Source organism: Lolium perenne, chromosome 4, assembly GCF_019359855.2.
Source record: "Lolium perenne isolate Kyuss_39 chromosome 4, Kyuss_2.0, whole genome shotgun sequence".
NCBI lineage: Eukaryota > Viridiplantae > Streptophyta > Magnoliopsida > Poales > Poaceae > Lolium > Lolium perenne.
The window spans coordinates 364,505,369-364,525,714 of NC_067247.2; the positions used below are offsets into that span (position 1 = coordinate 364,505,369).

A 20,346-nucleotide genomic window follows, 5' to 3' on the forward strand; every position below is an offset into this window, starting at 1 on the left:
CTGGACGGGAAGCAATTTGCAAAAGAAAAAACAGAGGGAGGGTGAGGAACTGAGGATGCAGGTCAATGATTTAGACAGTGCGGACTCGGTACGGCTTTCAATGCTGACCCGCGTGCTTTGCTGCTAAATCTGCATTTGTTTAGTTTTAGTTTTTAGCTACTCGGAGAGAGTAGTTTTTATATCTCTACTATCTACTACTAATAAAAAGCCCCAGAGGGGCTGATCCGGACACTCTGGGACGTACGATCATTTAATCCAACGCACCACATCGTTTCAATGTTTGATGGAGCAGAACACCCATTCCCACGCCCAAAACGCACAGACTATTTTCCAATCGGTACAGCCCACGAACACCATGTCTAATAAAAAATAACCACTCACGGCAACCGTCAAGCACGCAGCACTCTCGCTCGCCGCAGCGCTCCCGCTAGCCGCCGCAGCTCTCCCGCTCGCCGGCGACCACGATCGCCGCCGCAGAACTCCAGCTCGCCGCCGCAGCTCTCCCGCTCGCTCGCCGCAGCTCTCCCGCTCGCCAGCGACCACGATCGCCGCCGCAGCGCTCCCGCTCGCCGCCGCAGCTCTCCCGCTCGCCGGCGACCACGATCGCCGCCGCAGAACTCCAGCTCGCCGCCGCATCTCTCCCGCTCGCCAGCGACCACGATCGCCGCCGCACCGCTCCCGCTCGCCGCCGCAGCTCTCCCGCTCGCCGGCGACCACGATCGCCACCGCAGAACTCCAGCTCGCCGCCGCAGCTCTCCCGCTCGCCGCCGCAGCTCTCCCGCTCGCCGCCGCAGCTCTCCCGCTCGCCAGTGACCACGATCGCCGCCGCAGCGCTCCCGCTCGCCGCCGCAGCGCTCCCGCTCAGCAGCAACCACGATCGCCGTCGAAGCGCTCCCCCTCTCCAGCATCCACGATCGCCGCCGGAGACACTCTAACACGCCGATCGCCGTCGGAACAACATTCTGCAGCACACACCTGCAAATTTTTTTAGGTCAGATAGCTTGAAATCTCCCTCAATGCATGTATCTAAAACTTCATTCATTCACAATAAATTTCCTAGCTTTATATACCTGTTAATACCTGTTAAGCATGAATGCCATCTACAACCAGGAGATTCGGTTCTCACAACTGAATGCTCTCTTAACACTGCAGGCAAAATAATCAGAACGAGTTACAACTGGTATATAAAATCGGTTTTCAGAACTAAGTGCTCTCGGTCAATATTGTCGTACAAACAATTCAAATTCAGGAACCACCTTCAGTACATTTGTGGAGAAGCATTAACACTATTTGAACAAGAATTACTATGTCAAAATAACTCCAAACACATATAGGCCATAAGCTTAGGATGAGGATGCAAAATAGCCAAACACAGCTCAAATACTTTGCTGCCAAACGCAGCCTTACTGATTAGTTCATCCTATGTGATGAAAAGGCATCACAGTTCAGAAAAATGCAGAATTCACATTCGTATTTTAACGAACTGGGAATATCACAAGTTTTAGCATGCATTTTTCACAATGTATATTTCATAGTAATTTGTCCTATCCCTGCTACAATTTCACGGTTAGCATGCAAACATTACCAGAAACTATGAACCACATGACCAACATTACCAGAAAATTACAGTTTGATGGAGTGCAAATTAAGACAGGCAGATAGCATCGGGAGGTGCACGGTTAGCATGCAAACATTACCAGGGCTTCTTCTACTCAGCCAATCTTATACTCATAATGTATGTCTGACAGTCTGTGCAGGCACCACATGTCCAAACTTTCAGAAGCCCAAGATAAAGAGGTACAAACCTGGACTCCAAATTCTGCACTGAAAAGACATAAATACGATTAGCCATATTAAACAACCTAGACTTTCCGGCTAAGGAATCAAACTGATAATAATTAAGTGTTGTCAAAGCCTGTGTACCAACAATTCTCACTGCAGATCAACAGTTGACCACAATGCTCTGGAAACTCAATTCGGATCCATGATTCGGTATGGAAACTACACGCCAGAAACTAATCACACGAAACTATATTACAGAAGAATAATGGTCAACTGATATGACATTTGAAAGTCCATCTGGCACGACAGAGAACAAAGTAGGTAGAACATGGATGCAAAATAATGTACTAATACCACTTGCGTTTTCGAACTATCGAGCAGAGCCATACAAAAGCCTATTAGAGACTGTTAAAAAAACAAAGATTCATACTTTGTTTATCCTAATGCTTTGGTACAATTGCAGGATAGTGCAATCAGATATCCATATGTCATCATCCAACCTGGCTCCATTTCAGGATATAACCAACAAGCAAACCCAAAGAGGTAAAAAATATTACAACGGTGAGGACAAAATTATGGTGCTATAGTAAAGTCTGCTCTATATGCAGATCCTAAAGAGGTCAAGAGGCAGAGGGAGAGAGAAAGGTATGCACAAAATAAAGACGAGATCTTAAAGCGCCGACGGGAATTACGGGAACTCAAAAAACAGTCAACGACCACCGTCAATGATGAAAACATGTTCTGTCCTACGCAGGCCATTACACAATCTGGAGTCACCCAGATACAAACTGAAGGTCATGTGTCCTATACTTGCAACATATAGAACACATGTTGTAGATGTAAAAAATACTGATTGTATTGTTCCAACGTATTCATAGGTATGGCTCCAGTTCAACGTGATGCATCTCAAATATCTGTGCCACACACTTCACAGCAACATGAGGTCTTTTCTTTGGTGTGTGATGACGATGAGTCCGAGTGGCTGCATAGAAATGATGCATACCGCATGCAGGTGACAGCAAGAGGAAATGCCCACACAACAGGATCACCCACCCAGTTATCGGGTAACCTAATACATCTAATCATGTCTTTTTTTTTCGCAAACATATAGGTTCCATATTCTCTGCGCTCATGTTACAGGTGTTAATGTGCTGATTATATTCTAGGTTGCAGTAATGTTTCACTCGATCTACCGGCAGCATCTGGGTCACGATCTGGTATGTCCGCACCGGTTAACATTCTTACAAACAAATGTAACTACCCGAGTCGTGTAGGTAAAAACAAGCAGACTGGTCGAGGGTGGTATGCTCGATTATCTGATGATAAAAAGGCGGAGCACTTACAGAGGCTGCGCATAGCACGACAGGAAAAAAAAGAAGCAACAAGGAAAGATGCCGACATGTCTCAAAGGTCAGCTGCTTATTTCCCGAGTTCACCAGCTATCCCACTCAGCAACGTCACCAACAGACTAACAAATGGTAAGTAAACCTCATGCGACATCACTCCTTGTACATGTCAAATATGGCTTCATTGTGTTACTTCGGGCTCACACTTTCTACTTCATTACGTGCTTCAGATACTGGAAGTACATATGTCAGCATGACCAGGAATTTTCAAACGCCATGCAGAGATTCAACTATGAAACACGTGTCCACATCCGCAGAATTTAATGGACACCAGAGCTTCCTAGAGAAGAATGCATCTTCTACTGATAAGAAACGTCAACATGATAGAGAAATCTACTCGCTAATGTCAGATGAACAGAAGCAGGAGTGTTTGCGCAAGAACCGTGAGTACAAGAAATGCAGACACGGAAGCGGAGCAAATTTTACCCAACAAACCACACCGGCCATGGAAGCACAATCATCCAAACATTACCAAACAGGTATTGTGATCCCATTGTACTAATAATTTTCACCATCTTTTGTTATTCTATAAGATAATTCTCACCATCTTTAATTGTACACAGCATTTCTCGAAGACACAAATAGTGACGAAGATTTTGATCCTACTGGGATCTTTGAACCAAATGAAGAAGGTGTTGTATTCGAGGGTAAAGTACAAACCTTCAATTTAATTACAGATGTTACCAGCACATACCAGCTTAAGCTGATTTAAAATGTTTCACACAGATAACTTGGACACCTTCCAAGAGGAAGAAGCAATACATAACAATGATGAGGGGTGCAGAATTTTTAGTGCTACAGGTAGCTTCTACCACTAACTAAGTTCTATTATTGCAGTGGGATACTAAATTCATTGCATCTATTTTATTCATATTATTATATTTTGCAGGAGATGTGTTCGATTCATGGCCAGTGACATGTGGCATTCCACCATGTAACCAGAATGCTGATCCTTATGACTATGTCTACCACAATCTACCAACCAAGCATCATGTGTTGAAGCCTGTAGATGATTGTGAACATTGCGGAGCAATGAGGCTGCAATATGAGGGTCCCGCTTTCTGTTGCAGAAAAGGAAAGGTCAAGATAGTTACACCAGAAGTTCCTGACGAGTTGCACCGGTTGTTTACAAGTCAGGTTGATGCTGATGCAAAATATTTCAGAAAGCACATACGATATTTCAACACCCACTTCTCCTTCACAAGGCTTGGAGTCACCCTTGATAAGACGGTCAGCAATGCGGCGAGAACCGGTGTTTATACATTTGTAGCACAAGGGGCAATGTATTATAAGATGGACGATCTGGTGCCTGGTGGTCAAGGACCTAGAAATCTCCAGCTCTACTTCTATGATACAGATGAAACCTTGGACATAGAATCAAGCGGTCTCCAGATCTTGATATCAATATCATACGGAAGATCCTGGAGATACTAGAGGACAACCCATATGTACAGACCTTTAAAAGTTGTGGATCTATTCCGAATCTAGAAGAATATAGGATATCCCTTAACACAGATATAAGACTCGACCAGCGAAGATACAATGCCCCAACTGCTTCCCAGGTAGCCGCGATGTGGGTTGAAGGGAGTGACCCACAAAACACTTTTGATAGACAAGTTGTTGTGTATGGCAAAGGGGACCGTCCTATATATATTAGAGCTTACTATGGTTGCTATGATCCTTTGGCATATCCATTATTTTTCCCGAGAGGGGAGACGGGATGGAATCGTTGGATACCATATGAGACCCCTCCTAAAATCACTCAAGAGGACAACCAGGACGACATAGAGCATGAAAATTTGCAAGGTCTGGATCGGAGTTCAAATGTTCATCTGGAACAAAACACAGATGAGGTAGCAGGTAATTATCCACATCCTTTCAATGTGTTTCGCATCTTATTCATTGTTACTGCAGATGACCAATTAATTTTTTTTATCCATGTTGTAGATGATGAAGAGGACCAGGATGATAGTGAAACCGGGGGGTCTAGAAAATTCGTGAGCGCAAGGGAGTACTACTGCTTCAAGCTACAAGTCAGGAAAGGACTTTTTAACATTATATTGTTCGGTGCACGCGGGTTCCAGCAATGGGCAGTAGACATGTACATCAAGATGGAGACTATGAGACTTGATTTCTTCTCCAAGCCTAAGAATCAAAAGCTCATTCGTGCTGATCTATACCGGGTATCTGAATGTTAAAACGTTTCCATGTTACATTGTACATCGCCCCTATGGATTTAAATTTACCGCATAATGATGCCTTTACTGCTTTATTTCTTAAGGGAGTTGTTGACGTCATGGATGCTGGCGAGACACGTGGTTCTCAGGTTGGTAAGAGAATCGTGCTACCGCGGACTTTTCCAGGAGGTGATCGAGACATGCAGCGAAGATTCCTTGATGCGATGGCGATAGTCCAGCGGTTTGGAAAGCCTGATTACTTTATCACAATGACTCGCAACCCGCAGTGGGAGGAGATTACGTCGAGACTTGAACCCGGACAAACGCCGCAAGACCGTCCAGACCTTGTCGCGAGAGTATACAGGGCCAAATTGAGAAGTATGAAGGATTTGTTGATAAAAAAAAATACTTTGGAAAGGTTGCTGCATATGTCCATGTTACGGAGTTTCAGAAAAGAGGGTTGCCACATGAGCACATGCTTTTGATCATGTGCTCGGATAGCAAGCTAACAAACCCAGATGGATACGACAAGGTGATATCAGCAGAACTTCCTAACAAGGACAAGTACCCTGTATTGCACTCTCTGGTTGTTAAACATATGCTACATGGTCCATGTGGTGCTCTCAGAAAAAATTGTCCTTGCATGATAGATGGTGAATGTCGATTTCGCTATCCTCGGCAGTTTTGTGATGCTACGCAGCAAGGAAAGGACTCCTATCCTATCTATAGGAGGAGGCATGATGGTCATCAAGTGAAGGTTAGAGGAGCAGAGCTAGATAATAGATGGGTTGTCCCATACAACCCTGGTTTGCTTATGCGATTTAATTGTCACATCAATGTTGAAGCTTGCTCTAGCATCAAGGCAGTGAAATATTTATTCAAGTACATCTATAAAGGACATGATCGTGCCTCATTCTCAGTCGATCCGGCAGTAGAGAATGATGGTGAAGTAATCAATGAGATCAAACAATACAGGGATGCTAGGTTCGTGGGGCCACAGGAGTCTATCCATAGGATTTGCGGTTTTGCAATGTTCGGTGTCTCTCCCTCTGTTCTCCAACTCCAGCTTCATCTGGAAGATATGCAACCTATCACATTCAAAGAGGGCGACAATCTAGATGACATCGTCAATCGGCCCTCTTCTTCCAGTACCATGCTCACTGAATTTTTCAAGATGAACCTGGTGGATCCTTATGCGAGGAACTTCTTGTACAAAGAGTTCCCCGAATTCTACCGGTGGATCAAAGGTACAAAGAAGTGGCAAAGAAGAAAATTGAAGGGGCGGGGTCAGATTGGAAGAATTGTGTATGCGCATCCTGCTGAAGGTGAGAGGTACTTTCTTAGAGTGCTCATGAATCATGTGAGAGGTGCAACATCATTTGAGGATTTGAAAAGTGTAAATGGCAGGCTGTGCTCGAATTTCAGAGAATCGTGTGAGTGAAGAGGTCTCATAGAGACCGACAAGTCACTTGATGACTGCTTGACCGAGGCAGCTACTTTCCAAATGCCATATGCTCTAAGAAGGCTTTTTGCAACTATTCTGGTGTTTTGCGAGGTGACCCAAATCCGATCATTGTGGGAGAAGCACCTTCAGTCAATGTCTGAGGACTACCGTCGTAACCAGTCCAACCAGGTCGCATTAGAGCAGATGGTCCTTAGAGACATTAGGGATCTGGTGCATTCCATGGAAAAAGATATTGGCAGTTATGGCCTCCCAAATTTGGATCCGGTGGATGATGAGTGTTCCAATGGAGAATCGAGAGAGGTACAAGAGGAGTTGTCTGTTAGTTTTGACAAAGAAGACATAAACATGTTTACATCTCTTAACAAAGAGCAGCGTGTTGGTTTTGATGAAATCCTCTCTTGTGTTGTCAACAAAAGGAGCCAGATTTTCTTTGTTGATGGTCCGGGTGGCACGGGGAAGACATATCTATACAAAGCACTCCTTGCAAAGGTCCGTTCGTTGGGTCAAATAGCTATTGCTACAGCTACATCTGGCATTGCGGCATCGATCATGCCTGGTGGGCGCACATCCCATTCCAGGTTTAAAATTCCGATTAAGCTCACAGATAGCAGCACATGCAATTTTACCAAGCAGAGTGGTACCGCAAAGTTGCTCCGTAGGGCATCTTTAATAATCTGGGACGAAGTTGCCATGACAAAGCGTCAAACTGTTGAGACGCTTGATAGGTCCCTACAGGACATCATGGGATCTGCTTTGCCTTTTGGGGGAAAAGACGTGGTGTTTGGAGGGGATTTTAGGCAGGTCCTTCCCGTTGTACCACGAGGTACAAGAGCTCAAATCACTGACGCTACGCTACAGAGGTCTTATTTATGGGAGCAGATTAGGAAGATACGCCTCACGCGTAATATGAGGGCACAAACTGATCAGTGGTTCTCCAGTTACCTCCTAAGAATAGGTAATGGAACAGAAGAGACGATTGGTGCTGACTACGTGCGTCTTCCGGATGACATTGTTATTCCTTGGACTTCCACCGAAGAACCAGTGAATAAACTTATTGAAGATGTCTTCCCATCGCTTCATGAGAACGCTACATCTGGATCGTACATGAGCGCCCGTGGGCCGTGGGCCGTGGGCCGTCGACTGCTCTTGTCTCTGCTACAATTCAGAAAAACAAATTGCCCTCAAATTTTTATTTTTAATGATTTTGAAGGGCATTTTTGGTGAGGAATGATTATCCTTATTGAATAATTACTAATAATTACTAATTTCTGTATCATTCAAAATTATAATCATGCAGGTCATCGTGTGGTCTATGGATGTTAAATTTCATGGAATATTTCACGGGGGATATTTTATCCGACATTCCTGAACAGGTATATTTGCTCCATATCGCGATACTTATTCCAGGTTGTATCATTATTACTTGAAAACTAACTTTATTTACTGCTTGATTAATAGGTCAATATGACAGATTTTAGAAACAAACTAGCCGTAATTTTGGTGGATTCACATTTGAATGATGATAATGTAAGGAATCGAGACTTGAAAGATGATGAAGAACATACATTTGATCCTACTGATTGTGTCATTGTGGATGGACCTCCTAAAAACAACAAAACATCGAAACTAGCGTCGGAAATTGGGTTCATCTCGCAATCATTGCTTCTGTTACCATCTGCCAATCCAACAGACCAGGAATTAATAGATGAACTTTGCCTATACATCAGCACAGTTGATGATATCCCTTCACTAGAGTAAGCAACATTTTTTTTTTCATTTTATTGTATTGTTCTAATAAATTGCGATAGCATACTTGTAATTGTAATTGACATAATTCTAATTTTACAGGACCGAATGGGTTAAAAGTTCGAGTTCTTATCCTATTAGTCTTAATTTAAGACAAATAAGTAGCATACTAAAAATGAATGAAAATATGGACGTTAGTTGCTTTAATATGGCTGTACGGATACTGGCGTGGCACGATATCCAGCTTGCTAGGGATGTCCCAGTCCACTACATGGACTTGAACTTCTGTGTAAGTTACTATAACTACATACTAAATCTATTTATATGTGACTGATTTGTGGCATATAATAATGTTTTTTATTATTATTATTTTAGTTGATGTCTCAATATGCACGAGATCCAAGTCGTAGTGACTATCCTGATGTTGCTCGGTTGGCTCAGTTGTTTCTTAGCTGGCCTGACAGCAATGAGTATCATATATCTGAATGCAATATGGTAAGAATTCAATCCTTCATTCTTAAAAGTCAATTATCTGTTATAATGATTGCTATATTTTTAAATGTATCGGTGCAGATTTTATTGCCTTAGGATATTGTTGGGTTATTCCAGTTGTTCGTCTTGGATCGGCACAAAAAAGTTATCTCTTTTTTGGACCCGCTTCCAATACCATATTTGGCGAAGACTATACTTAAAAATGTGGCCGATAGTTTTAATCTTGCCCTCGAAGTTGCAAACCCTGCATCAAAGGATGACATAACTAAATGGGGTTGCAAGGCTCCCAAAGTTCCAACAAATCTAGACGAGTAAGAATCTTAACAATGTGTTACAATCTTAACGTATTTATTCGACCCGCAATGTAACATTATATGCATGCAGTGCTCTGTCGGGTTATTTGGTTTTTGAGTTCATGCATTCATGGTACGATGGATTGCTACATTTTCCAGTACCCACGGTGAGTATTTACACATGTTCATTTGCATACACTTTGCACATGTTTTTTTATAACAATGTTGTATAATGCATATATAGGACGGTTTTCAACTAAGGAAGCGGTTTTTGGTTCACATCCTGAAGTATGAAGCAAATGAAGCTTTAAGCAATATCCCAGCCATTGCACGAAGCCTTATTGATCGCATAAAAAAGTGGACCTTCAAGAAAGAACCGTCATCCGCGAATAAATAGAAGATACAATGTTGCTTAGTTATTTTATCTGTCACTCATATTTCGCCATCTATCAAGAATACATAGATGGACCTTCAAGAAGAAACATAATACATATTGTTGCTTAGTTTATGTTTTTAAGTATTTTTACAACTAATTCTAAATACATTTATGTGATTGTAAATTTTATGTAAGTGTGGATTGTGTGTTTTAGGCGCTCTCACACCTCTTAGGCATAAATGGCTCGGTAAAATACATGATAAAAGATCACAATATATGTTAAAATTTTGGTATTTGTATCATGATTTGCTGCATACATATTAGTGTGATACGTGCGTGCTCAACATAAGCTTTAAACTCTTTATTTATCTGCAGTGAGTACTGAGTACATCATTTCTCACTTGACTTGATTACATGAACATGAATATGGTTTGCAGAACTGGTGGGCAATAGACAGTTACTACCAAAGCACACATGGAAATAGGCCAAACAAGGGAAATTGGGATAGTGTAGATGAAACTGAACAGTTTTCTGAGTATCAAACCACTGTGAAAGCAAATAACCTTTGACAATACCCCCACTATCCAAGTAGGAAAAAATATGTTGAGCCCTGTATCTTTCGGCACTACAGTGTACACACCCAACTTCAACTACAAATAAAGCTTGGTATATGCATATCGTTTAAGATATTCAGGCAATCCAATATGACTACAAAGCAAGCTTGATATATGTTTATGTGAACATCGTATAAGAGAACCAGACATTGGACTTTGACTTACCACAGTCAATGTCGAGTGTGTGTTTACCTTAGCTCGAGAGGAGGGTAGCTAAATCTCAAACTTTCAAACGGGTTTACGTAAAACTAATTCCATCAGAAGAACAAAGAATCACAAACTTTCGAATGGGTTTTCGTAAGCTACATATAACATTTCAAGTGTTCTTACATCCAAGTCCGTAAAATCTAACTTTTTTGAGACCAGGGCGAGAAGACAGAATGCATGATTCAGTTTGTGAACAAAATACAGTAGCCAAAACACTGAACAGTGAAATTACTTTTAGATAGAATACTATTTGTTACAAATGTAAATGAACGGCTTATAGCATCCTGTTGTGCGACTATTTATTTTTTCAGAACCCTGTCCTCCTCAATATCTAAAATGGAATCTGAATACCAAAATAGAGCTAGAATTTTGAATTCTAAATGAAATCACCTAACTTGCTAGAACTATTGCGGAGACCTGTGAGGTGAGCTAGGAGGCTACTGCTGTTCTCTCTGCAATAGTTGCGGCTATGGTGCCGAAGGAAATGGTGGAGGGGATACCTGCCCGCCGATGGCCTCCTCCAGCCGCCGATTCAGAGCCCCTTTGCCTCATCCACGGGCGTCGATGTCCCTGCCACGTCGACCTCCAGCATCATCGTCGTCCGATCGGATGCCGCCGTGTGAAGAAGAGTGAGGGTTAAGATTACAGAACGACGCAGAGGCATCGAACGCCGGTGGCGGTGGCTGTGGCTGCGGATCCAGTGGAGACGAGGTATTCCCCTCCACCTCTGGTGGAGCGACGATTAAGATTAATGGTCTCTCACATATTCTGCACCACCAAAAAGTTTACTTTAGTGGAGTTGTCAATGGATTATAAGAAGGAATAAAGCATGCATGCATGCTTTGGGACAGACCTTGGTTGTATAACCTTAATAGGGAAAAAATATGAGAGAAATCAGACACAAGATCAGCTCAATACATCTGGTGGATGAAATGGTGATGATCAATCCAGTTGCATGGTAGATGTTTTTCTAAACTAAACAGAATTACACAATCCATTTATCATTTACATTCACCCAGAAGCATATGGATTAAGCTGAATAAAAAATCATCTCTGAATGATAAACATGAAAGTTAGAGCTCTGCGATGTGTTTTTAAATAAATCCCCAAACTTATATTCAGTAGGTTTATCGATTATTGAAGCATTGACACCAACACCTCGACTGCAGCAAAATCATTGGACACCCTCCAAACTAAAAATAATCTTCTACAAGCCGAAGTGGTGACAACGTTAGCACTGAAATTATCGAAGACTTTTGGAAAATAATCCCGTAACATATAACGTGCCAAAAAGCATATAGGCCATGAGTTAGGAAATACAAAAGGCACATATATCACATATGGTTACTGTGTATCGATATCCATATATCTGGCTCTAGAGAAATTTAAAATACTCATTTTGTTTTCCTAGAAATGAAATTATAGGAGACAAGATTTTCTTGCTCTACACAGAAGTAGACATCTTACAAAATGCATTCAAGTAAGTTTTGTAGGATTTCAACATTCTTCATCAGCTGTTTGCACAACTCCATCTTCGATAACTAACACCACACCATATGCAACTTTTTACCCAAGCATTATTTCATCTACATGAAGATTCAGGTGATAACACTTACCTATTGCAAATCCAATCAGAGGCATTATTTCATCTAAATGGTTTGTCCAGAATCGAGATACCAGTCTAATTCTCTCACACAAAATTCTACAGACCCATCTAGAAAATTAACTTGCTTCACACGGATGTGTATTTCTACAAGTCGAAGCAGTAAGTTTTGATTGTAGACTTGTAGTGTACCAAAGTGGGGTCGCGCATAGACGGAGAGAGAGCCAAGAGGGACGGACCTGCGCGTCGTAGACGAAGCCGTGGGTGATGCACTCGCAGGGGAGGAAGCCGGAGAGGACCGTCTGTCGGTAGTGAGCCCGGCCAGAGTGATGCCGCCATGGTCGGCGGCGTTGAAGACATCTGATGTAGGAAGGAGCTCATTCGGCGGCGGACGGCGTCGGTGGCGGAGAGGAGACCGACTCAGAGCCACCGAACTCCGGTGGTGGAGGCCACGGCAGCGAATCCCGTGGAGACGAGATCCGCCCCTCCACCTGACCACCTCCCTTGGCGCATCCCGCTGGGTCACCTAGCCCTCCGCGAGAGCCGCGTAGTCTCCAGTCGCCTGGAGGAAGCGGAAGGAGGAGGACGCCTTCGAGGACAGCGGCGGAGAGGCAGGGGAGCGGGGTCCGGTCGCCGGCGCTGGGGGAGTCACAGGAAGTGACCTTGAGATGAGTGAGCTTTTTTCTAGAAGGAGAGAATGAGAGTGAGCTGTGGAGGACTGGGGGTAGGAGGTGACGGGGACAGCGAAAGGGCGTGTCAATTTTGGCCTTCGGGTCTGCGTGGCCCGTGGGTCCTTTACTTTGCCTGCTATACGAGCTCCAAATAAAAAAAAATATACTCCATATGAGTTTTCGAAAATTGTTTGAGAATTATTTGATGATTTTAAAGGTTTTTTTTTTTTTGGCAAAAACTGATTTTCCTATGAAGTATCGGGTTAAACAAAGTTTGAGCCATTATGTTTTATTCATATTTGATACTCAGTATTTTGTTTAAAATCATATATTTATCTAAAAATATTTATTGGAAATATATCAAATTTTGTATCATCAAAAATCCGTAAACATGCATGTCACAAGTGGTTTGTGCATATTTTATTCGGCACTCTTGAACATGTATACATATTTCGCTCTGTATCATGATACTTATTTCATGGTATATCTCTATTCGAAAACTAACTATTACTACTTAATAGCTTCATATAACAGATAGTAGAAGCAAACTAGCAGACAATTTATTGGACTAGGATTTGAATGATGATAATATCATAAATCGAGACTTGAAAAGTGATGAAAATGACATATATTCCACGGATTGTATGATTGTGGGTGGACAGTCGGTCGAACCCCTGAAAACAACAAAACATTGAACACATCATTAGAATTTGGGGTTGTCTCGCAACCATTGCTTCTATTACCATCTTCCAATCCAACATATTACATTTTCTTAAACATATACTAATGCTTTATTGTTATTTTAGTAGATGAACTCACTATACACGAGATCTTAGCTGTCGTGAAAATATGTATATTGCACATACGGGCTCCTCACATGGTTGGACATGAGAGACATCTAAGTAGCTCGGTATAAAAACTCGCTAAAAGATAAATAATATTTTTAATTATTTTATTATTATAAATTATAATACGTGCGTGGCACGTGCACCTTTACTAGTAGTACAAATCACCAATGTGTTCTGACTGCTGACGGTGGATCTGGGCCCAGGCAGCCTGGGCTATAGCCTGGGTCATGGCCTACATAGTGCCAAGGATTGGGCTGAGAAATTTTGGGGCCCTATGAAAAATTCTAAAACATGGGCCTTTGTCATTTATAAAATTTAACTAATAAAAAATTATCGTCTATATGTCACAAAATATTACATACCAGTTGGATATATTTCCTCTGTTCGGATTTCGACACAAGTGATGTAGACGAAGAGTAGCTTATGTATGTACGGACGTCGCCTCGATTAAACAGGAACCAAGCAAGTATTAAGAATCATACCTTTTAAACTTGAGAGTAATTAAATCATGTTCTTTTTTCTTTTCACTTGTGCTATTGGGAACAGTAGAAGTTTGTACCCTTTTGCTAACAAAATAGAAGTTTCTACATTTTCGAATGAGGAATGACCATATCTTACGAACTTCTACTCAGTCGAACACAACAGTCCTGACAAATTTGATACGAAAGATATTCTGGATCCATTAAAACACCAGTATTGCGAAATTCTAAAAATTTGGGCCTTATTTAATGTATATTATCTAACTCTAGAACCAAGTACTATCACCAAACATTCTACCAAAATAAAGTAGAAAGCTACCGCTAAAAATAAAGGACAGATTGGTACGGACAAAAAAGGAATTTTGTCTAAGATAGCATGCTCGTTAGAGGTTTTAAGGGCATCTCCAACCGCGCGATTTGGGTCGAGCCGGACAAAAACGCGGCCCATCGCGCGGATCTATCCCTAAAACGGATGGCCGCGGCGTCCGGGACGACCCAAACCCGGCCCAAATCTGGGACGAGTTTGCGTGGCCGCGGACGCCGGATGCTGGTCGCTCGCATCCTCCCCTTGTCCGCCCCTGGCCCGCCTGTCTGTCTCCCAAAACACACCCAGTCCACTCCACTCCCAAAACCTAGAGATGGCCGATGAAGCGACTGCCGCCGCCACCGCCACCATCGGAGACGAGGCAGAGGTCGCGGCCGTTGCCGCTCCTCCCTTGGCGGAGGCTCCTCAACTGGACGCTCCGGTGGTCGTGGAGCCCGGGCCGGCGACGAAGAAGGCGAAGCCCGACCTCACCGCGGAGCAGAGGAAGATCGAGAGCAAGAAGAGGGCCGACCGCCGCAGGGCGCTCGACCAAAGGAAGAGGGATATCGCTGCCGCGGAGGAGCGGCAGCGGGCGGCGGAGCAGCTTCTCCAACTCAAGACGGAGGCCAAGGCGGACGTCTTGCAAGAGCATGCCATGCTCTTTTATGGCCACCAAGCGCCCGCTCAGCACTTGATCCTCCCTGCCGCTGGCACGGCCTCGGGGGGGAGCTCGTCCTCGTCCGTGACCCGGACCCTTCCTCCAAGGTCAACATCCCTGCTGGTAGCCCCGTTTGGGTACACGCCCGGCGCGCACGAATTGGGGACGCAGTCGGCGCGGTACGCGTACCCGTCACGGGATGGGTCACCGGAGGTGGGCGAGTCGTTCACGGGGCCGTCTCCTTCGTCCATTGACCTGAACCGTGCGCCGGCGAACTCCAAAGGCCCCAAGAACATGGGAGCAGCAGCGATGGCCGGCGCACGGAACCTGCTCGACGATTTGTCCACCGTGCAGGGCCCTCCGGTGTACACGCAGCCAATGCCGACCACCATGCCCTCTGCTTCGACCGAGCAGGCTCCCCAGGACAGCACTGCCTGTTCCGGCAGCATTAACATCGAGGAGAAGCCGTTGTTCGCTCAGGAGTTGACGCAAGCCGCAGCTGCACAAGCTCGAGCTCGCCGCGTAAGCAAACGAACCAGCAACTACACGGAGAAGGAGGACAAGGTGCTGGTCGAAGGATGGTTGACCATCGGGCAAGATGCATTGACGGGTGCCGAGCAGAAGGGGACCGCAGCGAAATATCGCTCCAAAAGAGGTGGGGAACAATTCAAACGGAATGCAACAAATTCCAGGCGGCGTATGATCACGTGAAGCGGCTCCCCGTTAGCGGCATGGGCATAAGGACTTGGTATGATTCTTAACCTCAACTCGTTCATTCGGTGTTTGCACATATGTTTATCGTTCTTGTCTCGCTTTGCTCTAGGCGTGGCAAGCTTTGGATTGGTACAAATCGGTCAATGGAGAAAAGACCTTTGCCTTCCCTCATTGTTGGAAGATACTCGAAGGCACCCCCAAGTTCAAGGAGGAGTACGAGGGGTACATGGCGACCTTGACTGGCAACAAGACCGCTAAAGATCCGACGGTCATTGACCTTGATGGTGGCCAGCCTTGCGGTAGCTCCGCTTCTCGTGCAAGTCGTCCTCGCGGCCACAAGGTAACCAAAGCCGACTTGAAGCGTGATGCCTCGTCCATGTTATTGTTTGGCACTTTGAAGGAGCTGCATGCCGATAGAGAGGTGTCCACGGACAAGAGGGATGAGAGAAGGCGCCGGGAGAAAGAGGAGGACAGGAAGAACTACTTCGATGTCCAAAAGAAGAAGCTTGAGATAGAAGAGGTCAAGGCCAAGACCAAAGCTAGAGAAATTGAGCTCACAGAGAGAGAACTTGAGCTCACAGCACTGGCAAGGGCCCAAGAGGTGGAGTTGAAGGCGAAGGAAGTTGAGCTCAAACGCCAAGCCGAGGAAAACCTGATCATGAACGCCGACTTGACCAACATGAGCGAGGTGAAGAGAGCTTGGTTCGAGAAGAGGCAGAAGGAGATCCTAGAGCGTCCAAATTGAGTTGACAATCTCAATTTGTAATTTTTATATTTGTTCGAACTATGGCACATTTTATTTCTTCATCATGCAACATTTTATTTGATATTGTTTTATGCTATTTGATATTATTCTATAATTGTTAGATATTATTTCTATATTTTTTACATACTATTTATAACTATGTGTGGGCAGATGGCCTATTTCCAAAAGAAATAGGCCAAATGGCCAAATGGGTGGCCGCTGCGTTGGGCGCAGCGTGCGACCCAAACGGACACGCGGACGCGGGGCGCTGTCCGCGTGTCCGGCCGACCACACAAACGGCCCAAAACGGACGGCCCAGCGCGTCCGTTTGGATCAGCCGGTTGGAGATGCCCTAAGCACACCGTCTAAAATAGCAATTTTGTTGTCCCTATCAGATTGGTACGGACAAAAAAGGAAAGTGATTCCTCCCAGTACAATGCAGCCCAGGTGACGTGCATTAACTTCATTGCAACTTTTTGAAAAAAAACATAACTTCTAAACCGAGCGTCAGAATCATGATTCGTTTTTATTTTTGAAATTCTCACGATAAGAACTTCAAAACTAAACCGTATTTGCATATGTTTCAACTAAATTTTTTAAAAGCAACTTTGATGCACGACGAAATAACTTTGATGCGCAATGAATCAATTTTGATACCCGACGAAGCAAGTTTGATGGGCGATGAAAAAAACTAGGTTGACAGCAATGATCGACAACGGTGTAGTTAGCGCAACTTCACAATAACTGATTAAAACAACTACGTCACGTCTGGACATCGCATCTGCTCTCAATGGGCATAGAAAGCGCACCCCAAACATGTGATGTCTAACGGGACGGAGCAACTTTGCTGCACAACGTAAATCTACATTCACAACGAAAGTGGCATCGCTGGACACTAAAGTTGCTCAGCCATCCATCAAAATTTATTTGGTGGGCACCAAAGTTGCTTCGCTGGAAGCCAAAATGCCGTCACAAACCAAATTTGCTTTATCGAGTACCAAAGTTGCTCTGCAGGATACTAAAATTGCTCGGTCGGACACCAAAGTTTCTCTACAGGGTTGAAAACTGCGTCGCCGACACCAAAGTTGCTCGGCAGGGCACTTAAGTTGCTTCATCACACATTGAAATTGCTCCGATGGACACCAAAATTATTGTCGGGCACCAAAGTTGTACCTTTGTGTACCAAAAAGTGTACATGTTCGTTACACATCAAAGTTGCTTTGTCGCTCATCAAAGTTATTTTGCTGCACAACAAAGTTGCTCTGTCGCTTATCAAAGTTTTCTGTTAAAAAAATCGTCGAAACATATGAAAATGTGGTATAATTTCGAAGCTCTCGTCGTGGAAAATGAATTGTAATTTCGTCGCACAATTTAAAAGTTGCAGTTTTTAAAAAACGACACATGATATCAGCTAGACTACCATTTAAGACGTAACAGTTCTTGCCTAGTGTCGTGTGTCCAGGACGCCGCCCGCCTGGCATGCGTCCGCCCGTAAGATTTTGGTAAAAACAAAGTTCATAGAAGCTATTGGTTAACGAACCACGACACAAAAACTTGCATGCATGTATAGTTGCGCTCTGAACTTCTGAGTTCTGACGGGATGCAAGAATGGATTTGTCTGTGTAGCATCTTGAAGGATTAAACCATCTGATCTGCCGAGGTGTTGATAGTATTGGTATTGGCTTCCTCGCCGTGGGCCTCGCCAGACATCTCTTCGAGCGACTTCCCCTTCGACTCCGGCACGAGGAACGTGACCAAGAACCCCAACAGGTTGCACGCGGCGAGCACATACAGGGCCTTCTGCACGCCGATCCCTGGCTTGTACCCGGCGTCCACGTGCGCTGGGTCAGGCGACTGCGCCGCGTAGAGGAATCCAAATGCGCCGATGATCGCGCCGGCCTTGCCCGCCGCCGCGGAGATGCCATGGCACGTGGACCGGAGCCGTGCTGGGAAGATCTCGGCCGGCACGATGAACGTGGTCGCGTTCGGGCCGAAGTTGGTGAAGAAGAATGTGAGCCCGTACATGACGACGAAGCCGACGTGGTTGCCCGGCGTGGTCCAGTGGTGATACGGGACGGCGAGGCCGAGCATGAACGCCGTCATGCCCGCGAAGCCGACGAGCTGGATGGTGAAGCGGCCGATCGTGTCGATGAGGAACACCGTGAACCAGTAGCCCGGCACGGTGCCGCAGAGCGCGATGAGCGTCTGCGCGCGGGAGATGCGGAACACCTCCTCGAGCGCGTCCATGGCGCGCGCCTTGGGGATCCAGCCGATGCTGCTGAAGATGTCCTTCTGGAACAGGTTCTGGCTGTAGTACGCTACATCGACCAGGAACCACGCCGCCGCCGTGCCGGCGAGGTGGAGGCCATGGCGCTGCGCGAACTGCGACGAGAAGAGGCCGTAGTCCTTGCCCCTGGTGATGATCTCCTCGAGCTTTTCCGGTTCCGCCTCGATCTCCGACTGAAGCACCTTGGACATATCTAGCGAAGCCTGCTTCGCGTTCCCGGCCACGAGCGCCGTGTACCGCGCCGTCTCTGGCATCTTCGTCCGCCAGTAATACGTCAGTACCGCCGGCAGCGCGCCGAGCATGAGGATGATGCGCCACACGTAGTCGGCCTGGGGCACGGTTGAGGTGGCTGCATTGACTTGGTACGCCGGCGCTGGGAACGCATTGCGGAACACCGTGGAGAGGACAAGCGTGACGATCCCGCCCGCGAGGATGCCGAAGCCCTGCATGGCGAAGACGGCGGCGATGAAGGCACCGCGCGTCTTCTTGTTGGCGTACTCGGACATGATGGTCGCCGACAAGGGGTAGTCGCCGCCGATGCCGAACCCGAGCCAGAAGCGGAAGAAGCAAAGCGTGGCCATGACGCTGGTCGGGGTGTGGCCGAACGAGAGCCCGGAGGCCAAGGAGCAGACGACCATGAGCACGAGCGTCATGCCGTAGACGCTCTTCCGGCCGAGCCTATCGCCGAGCCAGCCGAAGAAGAGCTGACCAGCAAGGGTGCCACAAAGCGCGACTCCGTTGACGGCCGCGGCCACGTTGGGAGGCAGCGAGCCCGGGTCGGGGCTGGAGGGGTCGGTGTAGTAGATGCGGCCGAGCAGCTTGGTGACGAGGGAGATGCAGAAGAGGTCGTAGGCGTCGGTAAAGAAGCCCATACCGGCGACGACGATCGCCGTGAAGTGGTACCACTGCGTCTTGGCGCCATCCAGCGCGGTCAGAACCTGCAGCTGCTGCGACTGTTGCCGGCTCGCCATCGCGGTGCGCGTTCTTGGAGAGCCCGTGCGTGATGCTACGATCTGACGTTGCTACGCCACGGTGAGCGACATGCTTATACGTAAGATTGAACAGAAGGGGAAACTGAATCGGCATGGAGTTTGATCAACTGCCAACAGAGTCACGGTCGGAAAACATACAGATACATCAAGTTACCGCTCCAGAGTCTGAATGTTGAAGTCCTGATACGATGGATGGGAGTATGGGACTGCTTATATTGGGCTCAATTTGGATTGGCTACGGGCCCATGAGCTATTCATGTCCAGTTCAGAAGGAAGAAATGCTACGTTTCTGATAAAACATTTTTCTATTTAGCTGTTTAATTTATTTTTTATTTGTATGTTATGTAATGTTATCGTTTATCTTTCTTTCATTTGATGTTTTTCTCTCCTAGTTTGTTTCTTATTTCATCTTTTGTATTTTTTCTTATTTCTATTTTTACTTTTTTATTTTCCTTTTGTAAAAGCACATGATTGATCCTTTTGTAAA

General features: G+C 45.4%; 4 protein-coding genes across 4 annotated transcripts; 2 read left to right on the top strand and 2 right to left on the bottom strand.

Annotated features, from left to right (window-relative positions):
- Nucleotides 1–249: 249 nt before the first annotated feature.
- Nucleotides 250–12,537, bottom strand: LOC127296721 (uncharacterized). Its single transcript, XM_071819456.1, has 4 exons — nucleotides 12,401–12,537; nucleotides 1,806–1,824; nucleotides 1,071–1,146; nucleotides 250–975 (listed from the first exon to the last, which is right to left on the bottom strand). Exon 4 carries the CDS (start codon nucleotides 906–908, stop codon nucleotides 390–392), a length of 519 nt encoding a protein of 172 aa, XP_071675557.1. The 5' UTR covers nucleotides 909–975; nucleotides 1,071–1,146; nucleotides 1,806–1,824; nucleotides 12,401–12,537; the 3' UTR covers nucleotides 250–389.
- On the top strand, nucleotides 2,250–4,549 carry LOC127347939 (uncharacterized). The gene is made up of 8 exons (XM_071819612.1): nucleotides 2,250–2,576; nucleotides 2,661–2,846; nucleotides 2,949–3,260; nucleotides 3,359–3,667; nucleotides 3,752–3,835; nucleotides 3,915–3,989; nucleotides 4,078–4,471; nucleotides 4,546–4,549. Exons 1-8 carry the CDS (start codon nucleotides 2,519–2,521, stop codon nucleotides 4,547–4,549), a joined length of 1,422 nt encoding a protein of 473 aa, XP_071675713.1. The 5' UTR covers nucleotides 2,250–2,518.
- On the top strand, nucleotides 6,462–9,796 carry LOC127296723 (uncharacterized). The gene is made up of 5 exons (XM_071819455.1): nucleotides 6,462–8,203; nucleotides 8,289–9,071; nucleotides 9,150–9,379; nucleotides 9,453–9,528; nucleotides 9,606–9,796. Exon 1 carries the CDS (start codon nucleotides 6,870–6,872, stop codon nucleotides 8,052–8,054), a length of 1,185 nt encoding a protein of 394 aa, XP_071675556.1. The 5' UTR covers nucleotides 6,462–6,869; the 3' UTR covers nucleotides 8,055–8,203; nucleotides 8,289–9,071; nucleotides 9,150–9,379; nucleotides 9,453–9,528; nucleotides 9,606–9,796.
- Nucleotides 12,538–18,160: 5,623 nt separating the features above from the next.
- On the bottom strand, nucleotides 18,161–19,856 carry LOC127349155 (probable inorganic phosphate transporter 1-12). The gene has a single exon (XM_051374938.2). It carries the CDS (start codon nucleotides 19,836–19,838, stop codon nucleotides 18,219–18,221), a length of 1,620 nt encoding a protein of 539 aa, XP_051230898.1. The 5' UTR covers nucleotides 19,839–19,856; the 3' UTR covers nucleotides 18,161–18,218.
- Between the last annotated feature and the right edge of the window lie 490 nt (nucleotides 19,857–20,346).